Source organism: Helianthus annuus, chromosome 12 (assembly GCF_002127325.2).
Source record: "Helianthus annuus cultivar XRQ/B chromosome 12, HanXRQr2.0-SUNRISE, whole genome shotgun sequence".
Taxonomy (NCBI): domain Eukaryota; kingdom Viridiplantae; phylum Streptophyta; class Magnoliopsida; order Asterales; family Asteraceae; genus Helianthus; species Helianthus annuus.
This window is the reverse complement of record NC_035444.2, coordinates 149,893,921-149,914,209: the sequence shown is the minus strand read 5'-3', so window position 1 is coordinate 149,914,209 and position 20,289 is coordinate 149,893,921. Positions and strand designations below refer to the sequence as shown.

At 35.4% G+C, this 20,289-nt stretch overlaps 2 protein-coding genes across 12 annotated transcripts; one reads left to right on the top strand and one right to left on the bottom strand.

Annotated features, from left to right (window-relative positions):
- Window positions 1–747: 747 nt before the first annotated feature.
- On the bottom strand, window positions 748–8,804 carry LOC110943060 (exocyst complex component SEC6). 10 transcript variants are annotated; one of them, XM_035980421.1, is made up of 25 exons: window positions 8,502–8,804; window positions 7,304–7,431; window positions 7,121–7,214; window positions 6,970–7,062; window positions 6,818–6,900; window positions 6,597–6,689; window positions 6,494–6,520; window positions 5,789–5,908; window positions 5,635–5,710; window positions 5,515–5,559; window positions 5,389–5,444; window positions 4,888–4,996; window positions 4,687–4,827; window positions 4,539–4,550; window positions 4,100–4,279; window positions 3,370–3,453; window positions 3,200–3,274; window positions 3,071–3,115; window positions 2,531–2,609; window positions 2,385–2,454; window positions 2,189–2,276; window positions 1,991–2,080; window positions 1,659–1,775; window positions 1,496–1,583; window positions 748–1,114 (listed from the first exon to the last, which is right to left on the bottom strand). In XM_035980421.1, the coding sequence occupies exons 1-25, from the start codon at window positions 8,628–8,630 to the stop codon at window positions 915–917; spliced, it is 2,322 nt and encodes a 773-aa protein (XP_035836314.1). In that variant the 5' UTR covers window positions 8,631–8,804; the 3' UTR covers window positions 748–914. The 10 variants fall into 10 exon arrangements, with proteins under 10 accessions (XP_035836314.1, XP_035836317.1, XP_035836318.1 ...); XM_035980424.1 differs by having other exon boundaries at window positions 748–1,043; XM_035980425.1 differs by having other exon boundaries at window positions 1,521–1,583; window positions 8,502–8,803.
- Window positions 8,805–9,265: 461 nt separating this feature from the next.
- Window positions 9,266–12,516, top strand: LOC110934856 (zinc finger MYM-type protein 1-like). 2 transcript variants are annotated; one of them, XM_022177603.2, is made up of 3 exons: window positions 9,266–9,480; window positions 9,691–10,803; window positions 10,897–11,367. In XM_022177603.2, the coding sequence occupies exons 2-3, from the start codon at window positions 10,657–10,659 to the stop codon at window positions 11,338–11,340; spliced, it is 591 nt and encodes a 196-aa protein (XP_022033295.1). In that variant the 5' UTR covers window positions 9,266–9,480; window positions 9,691–10,656; the 3' UTR covers window positions 11,341–11,367. The 2 variants fall into 2 exon arrangements, with proteins under 2 accessions (XP_022033295.1, XP_022033298.1); XM_022177606.2 differs by lacking the exon at window positions 9,691–10,803 and having other exon boundaries at window positions 10,897–12,516.
- The last annotated feature ends 7,773 nt before the right edge of the window (window positions 12,517–20,289 follow it).

Genomic DNA, 20,289 nt, shown 5'->3' with positions numbered 1-20,289 from the left:
TAAAAGCTTCAATAGCTACTGCAAAACCTCGCATGATACTGTAGGAGAGTTTCTTGTGTCGATTTGAGGTTGCACAAATACCGCCGTAGCCAACAGGTTGAATCTGAAACTTTCTTGGCGAACGGGCCTTACAAGATACTCGAACAAATCGGGAAAGTTGCTTATAAGTTAGATCTTCCAATCGGTTCAAGAATTCACCCGTATCTCTTTTTAAGCAATGTCATGGAAATAGTTCGGCTCCCTCGAGTGAGCTTACTGAAATTTATCCAGATGTGGAAATGGTCGTGTTACTACTGGATCATCGTCTGACTGAGGCTTGGTTTAAATAGGATACGAAGGCTTGGTTTAAATGTTTAATATATAGGTTGGATTGGTATGTGATCGCATGTATTGTAAGTCCTTATTTGCCTCTAACATCGTGACTTACAACTAAAGATCAACTAAAAGAGTGAATCAAATTATCAGAATGTTTTTTTTTCCTATTATTATAACCTTTAAAATACAATGTTTTATAACATTACGAGTACCGTTTTGACATGCACATTTTACTTTAAAACGTTTCGATATTAGTACCCGTGTTATCGGAACCGGTAACTAACGGTATTCATTTTTATGGTTTTTAATTCTCTTTCCGTTGATACTCATGGAATTCCCACAACCTTATACCAATGTAAAAGCTTATAATTATGCATTTGATACTAATGCCAAGTTGCCAGGTCTGAGTTTTATTTCATGCAGATTTGATTATGAACTAAAACAGAATATTTAGAAGGAAAAAAAAAAACAAATTTAGAGTATAAACAAGATAAGAAAATAACATACCGGTGTTAATAACAATAAGAAGGAAAGGAGATTTAAGCAAAATATAAGCATGAATACTAACTGGATTTCCAATAATCGCGGAGTTAACCGAACTAATGCAGCTTTCGCCGCCATATATTTGATGTGGTCAGTGACTTCAACTTGGAGAAGACAAAACCCGCCCTCGGGGGATTTCCATCAATGAGAGAATTCTCATATATTTCTTTGCATTCTTGTACAACCTGGTTTTGCGACGAGAATGGTAGATTTACGTCAAAAGTAGCCCAATGTGCAACTTTAATGCATAAACCTCCTAAATCATTTATCAAAAAAGATATTTGTTATTGAAACAAACATGCCTCATATTTGGCACACTTAATATGGAGTAAAGTACACGAATGGTCCTTGTGGTTAATAAAAAAAATTGAATTTGGTCCCTAGCTTTCAAAAGTACACGCCTTTAGTCCCCAGCTAACAAGTCTATAGGTTTTAGCTGGTCCAAGTTAGGGACTAAATGCATTAAAAAGTGTAAACCACATGGACCATCCATGTACTTTTGGAAACCTAGGGACCAAATCCAAAATATTGATCAACCACAGGGACCTTTAATCTAAAACATATGTTAAACCCAACCCAATTTGTTTCGAACCGTAAATAAATTACTCGTTTCGACACACAAGCTGGAGATAGCTACCTCTAGATTCGCTAACCATACATACCTCCTTTGCATCTTTACGTGGTATCCCTTCACGCAGTCCAACAAGTTTTTCAACAACATCGGGCTGCAATCGTAACAAAAATGGATTAAAAAGCTGCTTAAATTCACAGATAAAATTAGCAAACTGAACCATACTTACCGGACAATCAGGTTGATGTTCAAGGATACGTGTGTAAACAAGAGTAAAAGTATCGAGGCTCTCAGCCGATGCCAGCTCTCTCAAATCAATTAGAATCCTAAGTCTGTTTTCAACTTTCTGCTCATACAATATTAAAAATTATAATCCGAAACACAGAATAAAAAGGTTTATAAGTTTGGACATGTTATAAATAAATAGCTATAGGCGTCTCTCAACCTATTTGATTTGTTAGATCCGCATTTGGATTGTTCACCGTTTAACTAGTACTTTTATTTTACCCATTTTTATTAGAAAAAAAAAAAAAACATTGTGTTCTAGAGTAAGTAACTTACACTAACACTTAAGTACTGCGTGAAGAAATTCATAAGAACCTCTTCATCACGTCTCATCCGTTCAATTGTCTCAACCTTGATGCATTTTTTCTACAAATAAAATTGTAACTTTTAAGCTGTATTTACATCCTACAGAAAATAAGTTTACGACTAGTCGCATAACTATATATTCACACATAAAGACCATTCTTCAGAAACCTGAGACAGAAGACGGTCAACATAAACAATGGCCGTTTGTTCCAGAAAAGAATCGAAAAATCGCCTAAGTGCTCGTTCTTCGATATACCTGACAATTGTTATAACAACTTAAATACACAATTAAAAACAAATGGCCTCAAATTCTATAAGAACTACAAACAAAACTAAGTTATTAATGTTCAAGCTTGAAACTTACATATTCACATCCGAAAAATAATCAAAAAATGTTTTCACTAGGGATTCAGTAACTCGCCCTTCGCTCCATTCTGTACGCAGAGAAAAAAAAAGCATGGTTCCATAAAAAAACGATTAGCAAAAACACGATAAAAAAGAATATTTTACCCTTATGATAAAGTTTGACCAGTAATCGCTGCACGCATGTATCCTCAAATATGACAATGACAGTTTGATGTACACCTTCCTGAATCAATTAGACATGGTTAATAATACATAAAATAGAAAATAGAGTAAAATGCCGTTTTCATCCCTGAGGTTTGAGACTTTCGTCCAAAGGTTTGTTTTGCCGCATCTGGATCCAAAAGGTTTGGAATCTTGCCATTTTCATCCAACTCCCATTTTAACGTTAAGTCAGGGGTATTTTCGTCTTTTTATACATTTTTGTGATGATTAAAAGGTTTGGGTGGGGAGATCTTTATTTCTTATAGTGTTTTTAATTTTAATAATCTAAAAAGACAGAAATACCCCTTTTATAACGAAGAAAATGGATGGAGTTAACAAGTCGGATGAAAATGGCAAATTTTTCAAACCTTTGGACGAAAGTCGCAAAAGTGGTCAAACCTCAAGGACGAAAATGGCATTTTACTCTAAATAAAATATATTAGAAGTTTTGCACAGGCTAACATAATAGTAGTAATATTATACCTTTACAACCTCCAGAAAGCCTTTACAAGCATCTTCAAAATTCACCTGTTGCAAAGATCAAAGTTGTAATTTGACGGTTCATGCAAAAGAAGAGAATAATTTGACGTTTCTTGTAAAAAAAAAAATAACCTGCTGCGTAAGAGCACCAATAGTGCTAGAAGCAAACTCCATAGCAAGATCATAACATCGTAGATTATTGTTTATCTGTCATTATTATTTACATAACAAAGTGGATCTGGATGTCTGTTTAATTTTATGGGAAGTTAAAGCAACTTAAATAGACACAGAAAACGGCAAACCATGGCACATATTAGCTCCAAATCGAATTCGGAAGCGAGTTCTTCCAGTCTCTTTCTTTCAGTTGCTTGAAAATCAATCATTACCTAGATTATATTAAACAAAAGTTGCATTTAAATTCATAGGCCTGTGAACGTTCGTGAACTTGTTCGACGGGAAGTTCGTTTATATTCTTTTATTCAATAAACGAACGAACATGAACACAGTTTTTGTAATTAGACGAACGAGCATGAACACATGTTTTGTTCGTTCACTTATGTTCGTTGTTTATGTTCATTTATTAACATTTGTTTACATTTTGTTTGTTTATGATCGTCTCAATTTTAAATACATTAGTAGTTATATTTATATAAATATTAAACATAAAAGGAACTTTCTAACTACTTATATAAATATAACCAATTGGTAATTGGCTTTTTAGTAATAAAAATGGGTTTTCCAATGGAATATATCGTAATTAATCATTTATATAAAAGATTACTTTATGTTTAGTCAATTGTGTTCATTTATGTTTGTTCAATTATGGTCAACTGTGTTGGTTAAATTATGTTCATTTAAGTTTATTTGTTTATGTTCGTTTACATGCGTGAACTGTTCGTTTAGGTTTTAAACAAACACAAACATGCCACTTTCTTAATAAACGAACATGAACAAAAAAATGTGTTCGATTATTTATATGTTCATGTTCATTCGGTTTATTTACAGGCCTGCAGACTATTTCATATATAATACCCGAATGACGGATAAAGCAATTCTGTATAACATGACTTCTGTGCTATTTTCTTTAACAATCTGCACTTGTTCTTCAAGGATTCTAAACAAGTCAACAGCAGCTGGAGTATAAAGCTTCCCTTTGTCTGTCGTTTTCGGTGGTTGTACTTTATCAGCTTCAAGTATATTCAAACACCATCTCTATAAAAAAACAAGAGTTAAATGCCATTTTAGTCCCTGCACCGTTGCCATTTTAGTAGTCCACTGGGTTAACTTCATCTATTTTTTCTGTCAACGAGAAGGGCAATTCAGTCATTTTATATGTAATTCTGTTAACTAAAAGGGCAATTCGGCCATACAAAATGACCGAATTGCCCTTCTCGTTAATGGATGAAGTCAACCCAGTGGATTAAAATGGCAACGGTGAAACCTTTTTGGACCCACAGGCGAAAAATGAAACCTTTGGACTAAACTGGCAAAATGACCCAAACCACAGGGAGTAAAATGGCATTTAACTCAAAAAACAAGTAGTAAAAAGAACATCAGTAACATATCCGACTATATAAAGAAAAAACTTGATGATAACAATAACATAATAACAAGTTCACCATTGTTGTTGCTTGCATTCTCTCAACATATGTATCCATTAGAGGATCCATTGCACCACTTTCCGAACAAACTTGTGCTAATGACTCATCAACTCCAAGTGCAATCAGGCTATCTTCGTACTCAACCACCAACCAAGTTACCTGATTTCATTAAGTCATTTTTAAGATTGCAATGATGATAAGAAATTACATGCAATATACCTTTAAGATTTCCATATTTGTAATATCGTTAGCACGCCCACTTAGTAGTCTTAGCCACTGAACAAACCTCTCTGTGTACAGATTCACCATGAGCTGGAATATTTCATACCTACAAGAGAAGAGAACATTCATATTAGAAAACTGCTTAAGCAAAGAATCATAGTGCAACTCTGAAAGTTTGTTTGTTTTTCCACATCTGGATCCAAAAGGTTTTTTTGAAATCTTGCCAGGCTTGTTAACTCCATCCATTTTTCTCCTTTAAGTCAGGGGTATTTCCGTCTTTTTTTGTTAACTTAAAGGGCAATTCAGTCTTTTTACATAAAGTGAAAACACGGAATCGCCCTTTTAAGTTAACAAAAAACGGAAATACCCTTGACTTAATGGAGTAAACAAGCCAGATGAAAATGACAAGATTTCAAACCTTTTGGATCCAGATACGGAAAAACAAACCTCAAGGACGAAAATGACATTTTACTCATAATCAAATAACATTAAAATAACCTTGGAGGAAAACAAGGAGCCACAAAATCGTATATGTCTCCGAGCTCTTCCCCGATCTGAAAATAATTTAAAAATAACTGCTGAGCTGGCAACTTTTCTCCTCATTTTTAACTGGAACAAGCATACCTTTTTGGCCTCCTCTATTGCACCTTGAAGGTTTTCAAACACATGCTGTCACAAGGACATTGTTATAATCATACGGTAAACATTACAATACAGAATCACATAAATAGGTTGAAGAGGTACTTCTGATAAGAGTTTGCTAAATGTTTTTTCAACAGCTTTTGTTATATGCTCATAGCATTTGTCTTTGTAGCCTTTTCTGCATTGAAGGGTCAAATGAAATAACACTTAAGAAGTAGGTTACTTGGTGGTTTAATAACAGCAGATAGAATAATACCGATACACGTACTTGCCAGCCATTGCTACTGATGCCGTTGCACCACCAACTTCCGCCTCAGCAACTTGTTCATCAAGAATCTCTTGCATTTCAACAATCCTACAAGTGTGATAGAAAATACTAGGTGTATTAAAAAAAATAGAGTTAATTACGTTTTTCGTCCCTGTGATTTGTTGAAAATAACTGTTATAGTCCATTAGTTTAAAAATTGCCAAAACAGTACCAGTACTTTCACTTTTGTAACGGTTACAGTCCACCTCCGTTAATCCCATCCAATTTACCATTAAGTTTTTGGTGAAAAGACTAAAATACCCCTATGTTAAAAAAAAAACTATAAAAAACAAACATAGAGGTATTTATAAAAAAAAGTGTTTGGTTTTTATAGTTTTTTTAACATACGGATATTTTAGTCTTTTCACCGAAAACTTAACAGTAAATTGGATGAGGTTAACGGAGGTCGACTGTAATTGTTACAAAAGTAAAGGTACCGGCACTGTTTTGACAATTTTTAGACTAATGGACTGTAATGGTTATTTTCAACAAACCATATGGATGAAAAACGGAATTAACTCTTTCTTTTAATACACCTAGTATTTTCTATTATATTTCCACAAGTTGAATAATAATAACAATAATAAATAATAATAATAATAATAATAATAATAATAATAATAAAGTGTTAACAGTGTTGAATAATAAACATACCTTAAAGCACGTACAAGTGTTTGTGGGCTGCAATTAAGAGGCCTCGTAAACCAAAAGTTACATATGAAGAAGCATGAATTTAGAATGATAAAAATTAGCATACCTTTCTTTAGCAAGTTCGAAAAAGTTGGAAATATGTGACCATAACGTCTGCTCAAACGTCTCCCAGGTCCGATCCACCTCTTCAAAATATTCCCTGTAATAATTTCGGTAGTAAAAATGTCAACCCGAAATTTCTTCAGTGTGATTAGAATTAACATAAATTATTTTTTGCAAGTCATTAAAATGTATAATAAATTATAAATAAGACACTTTGACCCTGACCTTAGTCTATGAACCTCCTCTTTATGGGATCCTGCTGCAGCCGCTAATGCAAACCTCCGCTTTCCATCAAGAGATGTTAACCTCTAAATATTTATAGAAAAACGGTTAAGATTGATTTTTTAAACTTTGTGTAACATTCATTGCACCCCTACCTCATATGTGTTGATGAGCTCTTTATCATCACTTAAAGAATCATGTGCTGCAGCAGCAGCTTCCACGGAAATTGACATCAACCCCTCTACATCCTAATAAGACCATTAGTTTTATTTTCGCTAAGATTAATTGGCCATTTTCGATGCATACCTTCAATGTGGTGCTTAAGTTATTTCGTGCATTGCTAAGAAGAAGCGTGATCTGGTCATGATTATCAATAAACGTTTTGCATTCTTGACATAACCTGAATAAGTAAAGAAGTATAATTATTATTAGTCTTAAAGTGAACTATATAAATCCACATAAGACTTGTGAAAATGACTTCATGTGTACCTCTCAATACAAGCAATGTTCTCACAGAGCTGATTTACAATATTATCAGATGAAGCAAGTGCTTTTAGTACAGCTTGTGCCTGTTCAACCTGTTCCGCAACCATGGTGCTAAGTTGTGCATCATTCGCCTGAAATTATGGAAAGTCAAAGTTATTTTTCTTAGTTATCAATAAGACCTAAATAACTATCATACATGCCTAGGGCTGCAAACGAACCGAACACAACCTTGTTCGTATGCGTTTGTTAAGAAAATAATTTATTCATGAACACTTACCGAACGAGATTTGTTGTTTGTGTTTGTTCATTAAGGAGATGAACGTGTTCGTGTTTGTTTGTTTGTTTATTTTAGGTACCGGACACAAACGAACATTCATGATTCATGAACACAGGCTAACACATATGAAGGCAAACAAAGATGACAAGCATTTAGGGTTGTAAACGAACTGAACAAGGCCTTGTTCGTGTTCGTTCGTTAAAGAAATAAATATGTTCACGAACGGTTCATGAACACTTACCGAACGAGATTTTATGTTCGTGTTCGTTCATTAAGGAAATGAGCGTGTTCACGAACATAAATAAATTTGGCAAACGTGACGAAGGATAAAGGTGGATGGCCCAAAGAGTAGCACTGGAACTTGAATCCCTTAATGTGGAACGAAGGTCGATCGTATATGTCGATGTAAATAATGAGAAAGGAAAGGGGTATGGTACATAAACAAGGTGACATAGGGTTTCCTAGTTTAATTGTTAGGATAATAAAATAAATAAAAATTTAATAATATAAAAAGTATAGATAAAATATATGAAAGTACAAAAATCTTTAACTAAAACACAAACAAACGAACACATATGAACACCTTACCGAACGTTCACGAACACAATTGAACGAACGAGATCTCTGTTCATGTTCGTTCGTTTAACTAATCGAACGAAATTTCTTGTTCATGTTCACTCGTTAGTTTATTAAACGAACGAACATAAACGAATTCCCTGCTGAACGTTCGGTTCGTTTACAGCCCTACAAGCATTCATGAACATAAACCACCCCTCTCTTGTACTAAGAATCGGAGAGCGGGGGCATAGTCTTGTCGCGTCTACTTGGAATGATAGTAAGTAGTAACACTAATACATAATGCACTATATGTAAATAATTTGTTAGTGGGAATTTTGAAGTTGTTTACGAATGAACAAACGGGACCTGTTGGCGAGCAATATAATCCGCCTTGATTGAAGAAGTGGATAGCAAAAGGTGAGGAAGCGACAAGAGCTTGGCAACCTCGGCAACTGCAGACTCCTCAGCTTTCATTCCTATATCTTCGACCGTCATCTTTTCTTTTGTTTTCTTGCTGTGTGAATTTACTAAATTCTAGGGTACCCGGTATATGAGGTTACAATTTCATTTGGTACCCGATAAATTCTAGGGATCGATAAATTTGGGAGGAGTTGATCACGCAAAACTTCCTATTCTTGTATTTTCAATCATTTTTTTTATTGAAACAAACATAACGGACACAAAAAGTGGATCCTTACCTTTAGACTAATGTTTTTTTTTTTTTTTTTTTTGGGTTGGGGCTTGGGTTGACATGTAAGAGAGGTAGGCTCCATATGGTGTGGCATGGTTGAGCGTGGCTTTTTTTAGGTATGGGGTGGCGTGGTTTTTTTTCTAGTGTGGCGTGGCTTTTTTTGGTCAAATATGCCCGGCTAGTCCCAGCCATCCAAGTCATCCCCCCCCCCCACCCAGGGGCGGACATACCCTATGTTAAGGGGTAGCCCGCGTTGCCCCTTGGCTCGGCCGCGATAGTGTAAAAAAATTATTTTTTTTGCGTTTTTCGGATTTTGTTGCCCCTTAATAAATATAATGTTACCCCTTTTGAAAGCCCAAAAATTTTATACTACCCAACTAATTACTCAATACTTATAAGCCAAATTATTGTAGCCCAAGTCCCAACCCCATACCCAATATTTGAACAAAGAAAAAAAGAAGCAGCAAAAAAGAACAGAAGCAGCAACAGAGCAACAGACATTCATATCTCACCTTCCCCACTTCCACAGAATTGAACGAGCAGGACTGCAGGAGCAGCGCCGACCTCAGCTCTCCCTCCCGGCCTCCCTCCGCCCTTTGCCGCCGCTGTCTGGGTCTATTATTATCATCGTCCGCCACTCCAGTCCATCCTCAGGTAAGTGTTTTTCCAAATTCCAATCAGGTATTTTAGTTAGTGCTTTATTCCTTATGAAAAATTGAATAATTTATGATTGTTTAATTGCAAATTACAATGTTTCCATTTAGTATTTTAGCTATAGTTATGTGCAATTGTTATAGCCTTTTAGGGTTGATGTGAAATTGATTTAGGGCTTATTGTTTAATTTTATTTTTCTTATAAAATTAGGGAATTTGGAAGTTCAAAGATGAAAAAACAAACTCTCATTAGTAGTCTTTTTAAACGAAAATTCCAAGAAAATGAAGATATTGGTCCAAGTTCAAAGAATGATACTGATATGCAAGAAAATGAAGATATCGGACCAACTCTAAGTCCAATTATTACTTTGGCTTCAAGTCCTTCAACACGAAACAAAATCGATTTGAATGATCTTCCTTCGGATCCCTCCAATAGACGCCTATTACTAGTTATCATCCAAATCAAATAGACGACATAAGAAGAGCGTATCTTGTTAAAAAGGCTTTTCAACCACGAGGTCATGACTTTAAATGGACAAACTATTCTAGTGGCCGGAGACATTTTAATGTTAAATGGTTTGATAAATATCATTGGTTGGAGTATAGCACTAAACAAGAAAAAACATATTGTTTATATTGTTACTTGTTTAATGAAAGTGTTGGTAATAAAGGTGGAAGAGAGACTTTTGTAAGTGGAGGCTTTTGTAATTGGAGTAAACCGGGTGTCTTAAAAGAACATGTTGGGTTAGTTAATAATATACATAATATGGCGGCGCAAAAATGTGAAAATCTCTTGAACCAAAAGCGGTCCTATGATGCGAATGAAAAAAGGCGTAACAAGGAAAGAAGGATTGGAAATCGGTATCGATTAATGGGGACTGTTCGTAGTGCTGGATTTTGTTTAGAAAATAGTTTACCGTTTCGTGGTCATGACGAATCTGAAAAGTCTCTTTATAAAGGTATATTTCTTTTGGTTTTAAAGTTGATACAACCCGGATATTGGTAAGTACACTTTAGGGAAGGCCAAAAAGAATAATAAGTTGACAGCTCCATCGATTCAAAAAGAGATTGTCGATTGCTATGCGAAAGAAGTAACCAAAATGCTCTGTGAAGAAACTAAAACGATGTTTTTGGGTTGTTAGTAGATGAGTCTAGCGACGTGTCTTTAAAGGAACAAATGGCCGTAGTGGTGAGATATGTCGATAAGGTCGGAGTTGTTAAAGAGAGTTTAATTGGAGTTGCTCATGTGAGGAATACATATTCTTTAACTCTTAAAGAAGCCATTGTGTCTTTATTAGCCGATAACCATTTAAGCATAGATAAAGTAAGTTATATGTTTCATAATTTCATTACATAAACTATAACAAAGATTATATGTCGTATCATTGTATTTTATTGTTTGTTTTTGTTTAAACAGATCAGGGGTCAAGGTTATGATGGTGCAAGCAACATGCGGGGAGAGTTTAATGGATTAAAAGCAATAATTCTGAAAGACAATCCATCGGCACATTACATACATTGCTTTGCTCATCAACTTCAGTTAGTGATTGTGGCTGTAGAAAAAAAGCATGATGATGTTAAAGAATTTTATGAAACTCTTGGCATGGTTGTTAATACGGTTGGTGCTTCTTGCAAAAGAAAAGATATGATGTTGGAGGAAAAAAAAGAGAGAGTGGAAAACGAAATTCTAGCGGGTGAAATTAACACAGGAAAAGGATTAAACCAAGAGGTTTCCCTTGCCCGACCCGGAGACACACGATGGGTTTCCCATCATAGAACCATCATAAGTTTGTTGAAATTATTTCCGGAAGTTGTTGTGGTACTTACTTTTATTAAACAAGATGGAGAGACCTTTCAATAACGATCCAATGCGTCAGGTATTCTATCATATTTTGAGAGTCTTGAATTTGTGTTTTACATACACTCGTTGAATGATATCTTAGGCCTCACAATTGCTCTATCAAAACATCTTCAAAAAAAGAGTCAAGACTTGTTAGAAGCATCTCATTTGATAAGCGGGACAAAACGAGCTTTGAATCATTTAAGACAAAATGGGTTTGAAAAGATGTTGGCAAACGTAACATCTTCTTGTGAAAAAAACAACATTAAGATGTTAGATATGGTGGAAAGTTATAGTAATCAAAGAAACGAAAGTATGTCATTAGTAACCGCCATCATTTTGAAGTTGAGGTTTTTAATACGGTTTTGGATATGCAACTTCAAGAACTTGGAAGCCGATTTAGTGAGGTCTCAACTAGTTTGATAGAAAATATGTCGGGTTTAAATCATTGTAATTCGTTTGCTAAATTTGACATATCAAAGATAGTGAAGTTTTCTGAGATGTATCCGAATGACTTTAATAAAGAAGAAAGAGGGTGTCTTCCGGGTGATCTTTCGACCTTCTATCACACTTCAAAGGAAGATGATAAATTTGCAAATTTGACTGGATTGAGTGACCTTGCTCGTGTAATGGTGGAAACCGGAAAAAATGAAACTTTTCCTTTGGTTCATCGAACATTGAAGCTAGCACTGACTTTACCGGTTGCAACCGCAACCGTTGAAAGATGTTTTTCTAAAATGAAGCTTATCAAGACGGATTTACGCAATCGGATGGGTGATGAGTATTTGAACAACGATCTAATTTGTGCGGTCGAAAAAGAATGTTTTTGTAAAGTAAAAGAAGAGGATGTCATGGCCCGGTTTCCAGCTTTCAAAAACCGAAGAGGAGAACTCATTTAGGTACATGTTTAAATTTATTTATCACCGCGCTACTATCGTTGTTTCGTTTACATTGTATGAAGTACGTTAAAAAAAATTTTGAAACGTTGCCCCTTAAGTAATTTTCTAGATCCGCCACTGCCCCCACCTCACGTTAGGCTTCATAGCTACGCCAGCGGGCAACCCACCCTGGCCCGGTGTGGCTGAACCGGCGTTGCTTGGTTTCCCCCGCCCCACGTCCCACACCCCACGGTCTTAACCAGGTGTATTATTATTATGGTTGTATCACGTATAGTTTTATACGTAACTTATAACTGTCACACCCCGACCACGTAAAACAATAAAACGTGGCGGAATCATCGGGGAGTGTTGTAACAGAATCATTGTTTCATAACACATGGAAAATAGAAATTTCATTTTATTGATTAACTGAGTTACAATGTATTAACAAAAAAAGAAGTATAACATAATTAACTAATCTTGCATCTTTTATTGTCACTAAGGTCCAAGTCTGCCTATGTGTATCTTGATCAATCATATGCATCATCTCCTGAAACACATGTGAAAATAGGTACGTCAGCATAAAAATGCCGGCGAGTACATAGGTTTTATTGATTGAGGATTCATGACTTATAAGTTTGAGAAAAAGTTGTTTAACAAAAGTCAGTCATGATCTCATGATCCTTGTAAAATGTTTTGTTTTATAAATCGTTTGAAAAGCGATGATAGATATGTATAGTTAAAAGAATGATGTAAGGTTAAATGTATAACCAAGTAAAATGAACTGTTTTGTAAAACAATGTCTTGTGAAAAATATGTTATTTGTATAAAATGTATAAGTCCAAATTGAATGATTTAAATAACGCTACAACATGTAATATAATACAAGCACTTATATATAGAAAGTACCAGCGGCGTATCCACCATGCTTGTATCACATTACACACGTCTCGTTACTTAAATCACTTACCCAAACAAACCACCAATGTAAATTGCCCATGTCTAAACCATTTGTCAAAATGTCTTTGTGAAAACCATGTCAAAATGTAGTCCATGAAATGTGTATATCAATATCAAAATGTCTATGTCAAATGTCAATCATGTAATGTGTAAACAAAATGTCATGTATGGCAAGTGAAATATGTATCAATTAAACCATAGGTAAAAATGCACAAAACAATGTATTGAAGTAAAACATGGTTTAAATCAACGTTATGTTTTGTGGAAATGCATGTTATACTGAATACAAACATTTATGCGGTATTGTGAAAATGCATACATTCAAGCCTTGCGACTGTGGCGATAAACCCCAAACGAATTAAAGGTTTATCTGAGTAAATGTATATCGAATTCGGTTATTCCTTCGACCCAAACAAACCTAGGATCTCAGGAATGGGAGTTGTCAATTCCTATGGTACCACTACCTACTAACGGACGGCGTGATCAATATTAATGAATGTATATTGTCCCACTTAAACAAACCAAATGTCATACCCAAAATGTAAGCATGTGATGAGATGAAAATGTACTAAGTATGCAACAAATGGACATACATAGCATGTGATGTAAAATGTACTAAGTATGATGAACATACAAAGCATGAAAAGGTAATGTAAAACAATGTACTAAGTATGCGCTAAATGAACATACAAAGCATAAAATGTCATGTAAAACGATATACTAAGTATGCACACAATGGACATACATAGCAAAAATATAATAAAATCATGTACTAATAGTGTAATAATGAACATAGCAAGTATATGATATGAAAACATGAAAAGCATGAAAGTAACAAGTAGGCACATGTGTTTCACCCCAAAACGTTTGAAAAACAGTAAAAGAGGGGACTATGTACTCACTTGAGGGTGCTTAGAAGTCTTGAACAACAACCAAGCAAAGCTAGAGGGATCACGGAATCAAACGGCACCCTGTATAGATAACTACATAAATAACTGGACCTAAATCGGGAGATCGGATAGTATGAGGTTTTGTAACCAAATGAGTATTGGAACTCATATGATATGGTTTAGCAAAGCCTACATACTAAAATGAAACCTAACCTAAGTGCTTATGATCCATTACGACCCGCTTAGGTAGCTTATGCTACTTTAACGCGTCGTTCGCGTAAAACGCGTTCGGACCGCCTAACTAGTCCTATGACAAGTAGAATATGCCTTAATATGTCTATTATAGTTGCCTAATCAGTTTAGATGTCAAAATTTAGGTTACATATGCTTAAAATGAATTTATGCGTAAAAAGGGTATTTTGGTAATTTTCATAAGGCATATAAACTACCTATCATACAACTACTTAAACGACGTGACCATAAGGTATAACCTCGGAAGGTTATCCCCTATACAACTATGGTCACCTAATGTGTTTGGTCGGATCCTAATGATCGACCAAACGGGTCGGGTTCGAAAGTATAAGCGATTGCTTAGATCGTTTACCTTACGACCTTAGACAAGCACAATTCTAAAAGTGACGAGCTAAACATGTTGAAACATGTTTAACGAGTTTTAAAAAACAGGTTTGGTATCAAGACAAAGGGTCTTGATACCCACAAGTAGTTTGGTTACAAAATACGCAAGAATACGCATTTTGGCCGAAACTACGACTCGTCACTGAGCCTAGATAACGTGGTAATCAGTAGGTATGGTCACTAGGGACTATAACCATTGTGATTACGCTCACGTTATGAAGTTCAAACGAACTTCGCATTGACCATAAACTGGTCAATGAAGAAAGTCAAACGCAGTTTGACTTTAACGCTAAAACGAAAGAATACTTACATAAGGTCCCCGCAAGATTTGATCTGATTCACTCTCAGGTAGGAAGCATATACTTCCACTTAGAAATTATAAAATCAGATCAAATTGTGAGGAAAGAATGAAATGGGTGAGAGGTATTTATAGGTGTAGTAGAACCGCTAAGATCGTCCCTCGTTATCCGAGATTCAATCTCATCTGTACACCTCGAGCCCATTGTTTTAGAAAACCAGAGGAGCCTCCAAACCAGCCCATAGATACCCAAAAACCATGTGCACAAGTGAGGAACAACTGGATCAAGCTGGAAAACACATTCTACTGATCTAGGGAAGCCTTACAGACCGTATGGTCCTCCCCTTACGGACCGTATGCTGGTCTGCAGACCAGCAACTTTCAAAGTTGACAGTCTTGGCCCCTGTGTGCGTATGGTCGTGTTTTGGCACTTCTAACACCCGTCAAACCCATTTTTAAGCTCCACAAGGACGTTAAAGCATAGGGAACATGAAACATGCTCAAAAATATGTCGGATATCGGTTCGTTTGGTCGTACGATCGCGTTGTTCGGTTAATTACGACGGAAGTCGTAACGGACGCAGAAACGGTCCAAATTGCGCGACGAATGGATTTTTATCAAGCCAATCACTAAACATAATATTTTAATGTTTACATAAATTTTTGGATGTCCGGATGTATTCAGAATGTAAGATATGCGCGAAAATGCAAACTTATGCACTTTTTGACGCTTTTAGTCCCTGAATGACCAAAAAGTTTATTTTAGCACACCGAACCCCTCAAAGCCTATTTCTAAGCTATGTAAAGGATATTTAGGGTGTGTTTAAATTATGATCAAGTTCTGGAATGTCCGTTACAGTACAAATTGACATACTTTCGCAGTTTGTCGAATTTAGTCCCTGTAAGCGAATAAACTTGATTTCGGCACACCAAACCTTCCAAAACTTATTTCTAAGTTATGTAAAGGTTATTTAAGGTATGTTAAGCCTATGTCACTGTTCCAGAGTGTTTGTTGCATTAAACTGGTTATATTTACGCATTAGTGCGTGTATAACCTTCCAGAAAGCGATTTAAAGCCCGAAATCGAACAAGAGTTGATATGTGCAAATGATACACATGTTTATACAAATCCCAAGTATGAAATACAATATTTCATTGGTTTGGTATTTGTTTGATGGTTGAAGTGACACAGATGTCACAATAACATTCACAAAGACCAAGGATAGACAAGCCTGTCAATTTAAACTCATATACGATACGTATAAAGTTATACCAAGCAAACTATACGTCACGTGTAGCCCTACACGTGACTTATAGTGACATGACATTGACAGATAGTTTAACTTATAATTAAATACTAAACATAATTTACAACATGTGACAAAAAAAATGCAAATAATCATCTCACATTTCATTTTAAAACATTAATCAACGCATCAAACAAACCCCTAAAATTATTACATGTATTTTAGTTTTGATAGCTAACTTCTTTTGTATTCTCGAATAGCTCACAATCGACCCTCTGTCAGATTATCAATGCCAGTACAATCGAGTTTCGTATACGAGTTCCTTTGCGTATCTTTTTTTCAATTCGACGTGGTCTGACATCTTCCCACGTTAATTGTTCCAAACTTTCTTTGTATTCGGTTTCTGTCGAGGATGTTGTTTGTTTCCTCTTGGGTTTCAAGCTCATCTATAAGGCTATACATGCATACATTTCGTAGATATACAAGCGGGGCCCTCCGCGCTACGCGACGAGCTTTCAATTGATAGGGATACGGTTGGTTACATATTGGTATGATATCTCAGTCGGTATATGAACCAAAAGAGATATGTCCAATAGGACATCGGCACATGTTTTGCATTGACTGACAACTATGAAAACTGATAGGTACCCGTAACGACAAAGTTATTCGGACGATATCGGTTTGGTTGTGACAATAAAGAACAAAAAAAATAGTTATATTTGACTTGTTTGATTTTGAATAAAACTAACCTCGTATTAAAATAAACACGGCACAATGTTATATTCATTTCGGCACACGATAAAGAATACTAACCCCGTTTTCAACAAAATTTATATTGAAATGTTGATATAAAAACTATACATGACTTCGTATTTAGTTAAAAAAATGTTAGCGAACGTAGGTTATAAAAAAATCAAACTAATAAAAAATTAAACGGGTTAGAAATGAACATTATACATAGTATAGGGGCAAAACCAAAAGCTAAATAAATTAGTATTTATTATACGGGTTAAACAAAAATTAAAAAATTAATAATAATAAAATTATTGTTGCTCAAAAGTTGTGTTTTAATAAATACGAGTTTTAAGGACCTGCGCGTTGCGACGAAAGCGTTAAACTGAACAAAAAGTAGACGTAAATCGTTGAACCACGCATGTGCATTACGAAGTGTTAACTCACAAAATGTAGATCGATACATAAATAAAACTTTAATAATTCGACATCAAAATGAAAAAAAATGACGTAAAATTGGTATACTATGATGACTTCCTTTTTTGTTAGGATGTTATATATCTTTGCCAACGACATCTGTATTAATTCTATTCTATTCTATTCTATATATTAACAAAAGGAAACGTGATGAGTAATATAAATTATTTTTTTTTTTTTGCTTTATTTTTTATTTATTTATTTTTTTTTGAACGGCAAATTTGGATCACTGACGGACCATTGGAGTATCATCGTGCCACCAGCAGAACCACCCGATCATATCTATCTCCACTAGGCAATAATGCCTATACACCAATTCAGGAGGAAACCCAATAAATCTGGGAGAACCCCCTTTGTGGGAATCGAACCCATGACCTAATGGTCATAAGCCTTATCCCACCTCCAGATACCACTAGGTTATAATAGGAAGTTTATTTGGCTAATGAAGTCTAGGAAATGATCTTGATCATCCATTTAGTTAATCAAGGGCTAAGATTAAATGATGGAAATTGAAGGAAAGAAAAGAGGCGCGTGAGTTTGTTTAGGGGCATTATAGTCAATCGAATGCAATAGTTTCTCTCTCCTTCAATCCCTCCCCCCCCCTTTTTAAACGTTAGTAACTCTTTCATACGACATTATTTTTTTATAAAAATTGCGCCAAAAAACGAGCGTTTTTTTATCTTTAAAACGAGTATACTATTGCTATATTTTCGAAAAAAATTTTTGAAAACCCAGTTGCGTAAAACGCAATGGAAACACCCCAGTTGCGTAAAACGCAATGGAAAAAAAAACCTAAAAAATGACATTTTTCTAAAACGCAATGCACCAAAAACACAAATAAATGTCTTATTTGTAAAACGCAATGACCAGAAAACACAAAGAAATGTCTTATTTCTAAAACGCAATAGTCTAAAAACACAAAAGAAAATATACTTTCTAAAACGCAATGGACTGAAAACACATAAAAATGTTTTTTTACCTAAAACGCAATGCACAAAAAACACAAAGAAATGTCTTATTCCTAAAACGCAATGGCCAGAAAACACTTAAAATGTATGTTTCCTAAAACGCAATGGACTGAAAACACATAAGGGGGGAGGGGGTGGTCACTAGTGATACAATTCTATCACTCACAAGCACCACTCAACTCATGCCATGTGATCACCCAATATTCTATCACTAGTGATAGAAATGTAGTGGGAGTGGTCACTAGTGATACAATTCCATCACTCCCAATTTTTTTTAATTTTTATTTTTAAATTAGAAATTAAACTCTAAATTATAAATTTCACTATTTATCTTTAATTTTTTATTTTGAATTAGAAATTAACAATAAAACACTAAAATTAAAAATTTCATTAAATTTAAAACATATTACTTCAATTTAACATACTAGAAATCATGAAACATGCAATTTAAAAAAAAACCTACTCCTCGTCCGAATCATGAAACTCCAAACCTAGAGAACCTACAAGTTCGATTAAGTCGTATCTCAACCGAAAGTGAGTTTCTTCATTATGCAATTCTAGATGGATATTTTGTGGAACTTGAACTTGTGTAGGAGGATCCGGCACCCAATCCGGGGATATTGCACGTCCGTCTTCTTTGATCATCATATTGTGCAATATGATACATGCATACACTATGCTATGTATTGATTTCTTGTTCGTCGCACGAACCGGTCGGTGTGGTATACCCCATCTACCCTTTAAAACACCAAATGCCCTCTCAACATCTTTTCTTGCCGATTCTTGCAATTTTTTGAACACGATTTCTTTAGGCTCCACAGGAAATGAGGGAGCTTTCACAAAAACAGACCAAGACGGGTAGATACCATCCACAAGAAAAAGCCTCGTCTGTAATGTCGACCGTTAACATAAAAAGGAGAGGAAGGTGCGGTACCATCCGTTACGGTTTGAAACAACGGCGACGTGTGCAACACATTGATGTCGTTGTTTGAACCTGGAACACCGAAATACGAATGCCAAATCCATAAATCATTCAACGCCACCGCTTATAGTATGATGGTTGGTCTTTTGATGTCTCCCCTAACATACGCCCCTCGCAACTCTCTTGGACAATTTTTCCACTCGATATGTGTACAATCGATACTACCGAGCATCCCGGGAAAATGCCATCTAGACTCGTGTGCGGCGTAAATAAGTGAAATGTCATGGCTCGTCGGTTTACGTAAAAACTCTTTAGCATACAACTTAATGACCGCGTTGCAAAAAATTTGCAAACATTCACGTGAAGTTCTGGCCGACATAGCTAGGTATTCATCATATTGATCTGGAGGGTTACCTGTCGCTAGTTGGCGAATGGCGGACGTGCATTTTTGTATCGACGTGAAACTTGGTTTGCCCCTCGCATCGTAACCTTCTTGAAACCATTCCTCGCTTGCTTTGATGTCTCCAACAATATTTAAAAATAATTCTTTGGGTAAACGAAACCGATCTCTAAACGTTTCGGCATTGTAGAGCGGATTTTCCACAAAATAATCGTTCATCAAAACTTCGCTGGCACGTATACGATCACGGTCGACCATCTTCTTCTTTGGGCGGGACGACTCGGCATCAAGTTCGTTATACACCGACACAAAATATTTTAGCATCTCGTTGTCGGAAGACGACTCGGTATCGCTATAGCTAGACATCGGAAACGCCGAATCCGTAGGGAATTCCATTTGAGAAAGATATAAAAATTGTGTGAAATGGGTTTAAAATGGTTTAAAGATGTAGATTGGTGTGTGTAAAATGGTTTAAAATGAAGATATAAATAGATAAATGGTTTAAAGTGTTTTTTTTTCTTGAATATTACCGTTTAAAATAACGGTCAAAAATCAATCAACTG

Bases quoted from the DNA above. Each gene is read 5' to 3' on its own strand.
- LOC110934856 (XM_022177603.2), top strand. From the start codon at position 10,657: ATGGCCGTAGTGGTGAGATATGTCGATAAGGTCGGAGTTGTTAAAGAG. The intron at 10,804-10,896 runs GTAAGTTATATG...TTGTTTAAACAG, and splicing joins ACCATTTAAGCATAGATAAA to ATCAGGGGTCAAGGTTATGA.
- LOC110943060 (XM_035980421.1), bottom strand. From the start codon at position 8,630: ATGACGGTCGAAGATATAGGAATGAAAGCTGAGGAGTCTGCAGTTGCC. The intron at 7,432-8,501 runs GTCCCGTTTGTT...CCATAATTTCAG, and splicing joins ATTATATTGCTCGCCAACAG to GCGAATGATGCACAACTTAG. The intron at 2,081-2,188 runs GTTTCTGAAGAA...TTTTATTTGTAG, and splicing joins TTGACCGTCTTCTGTCTCAG to AAAAAATGCATCAAGGTTGA.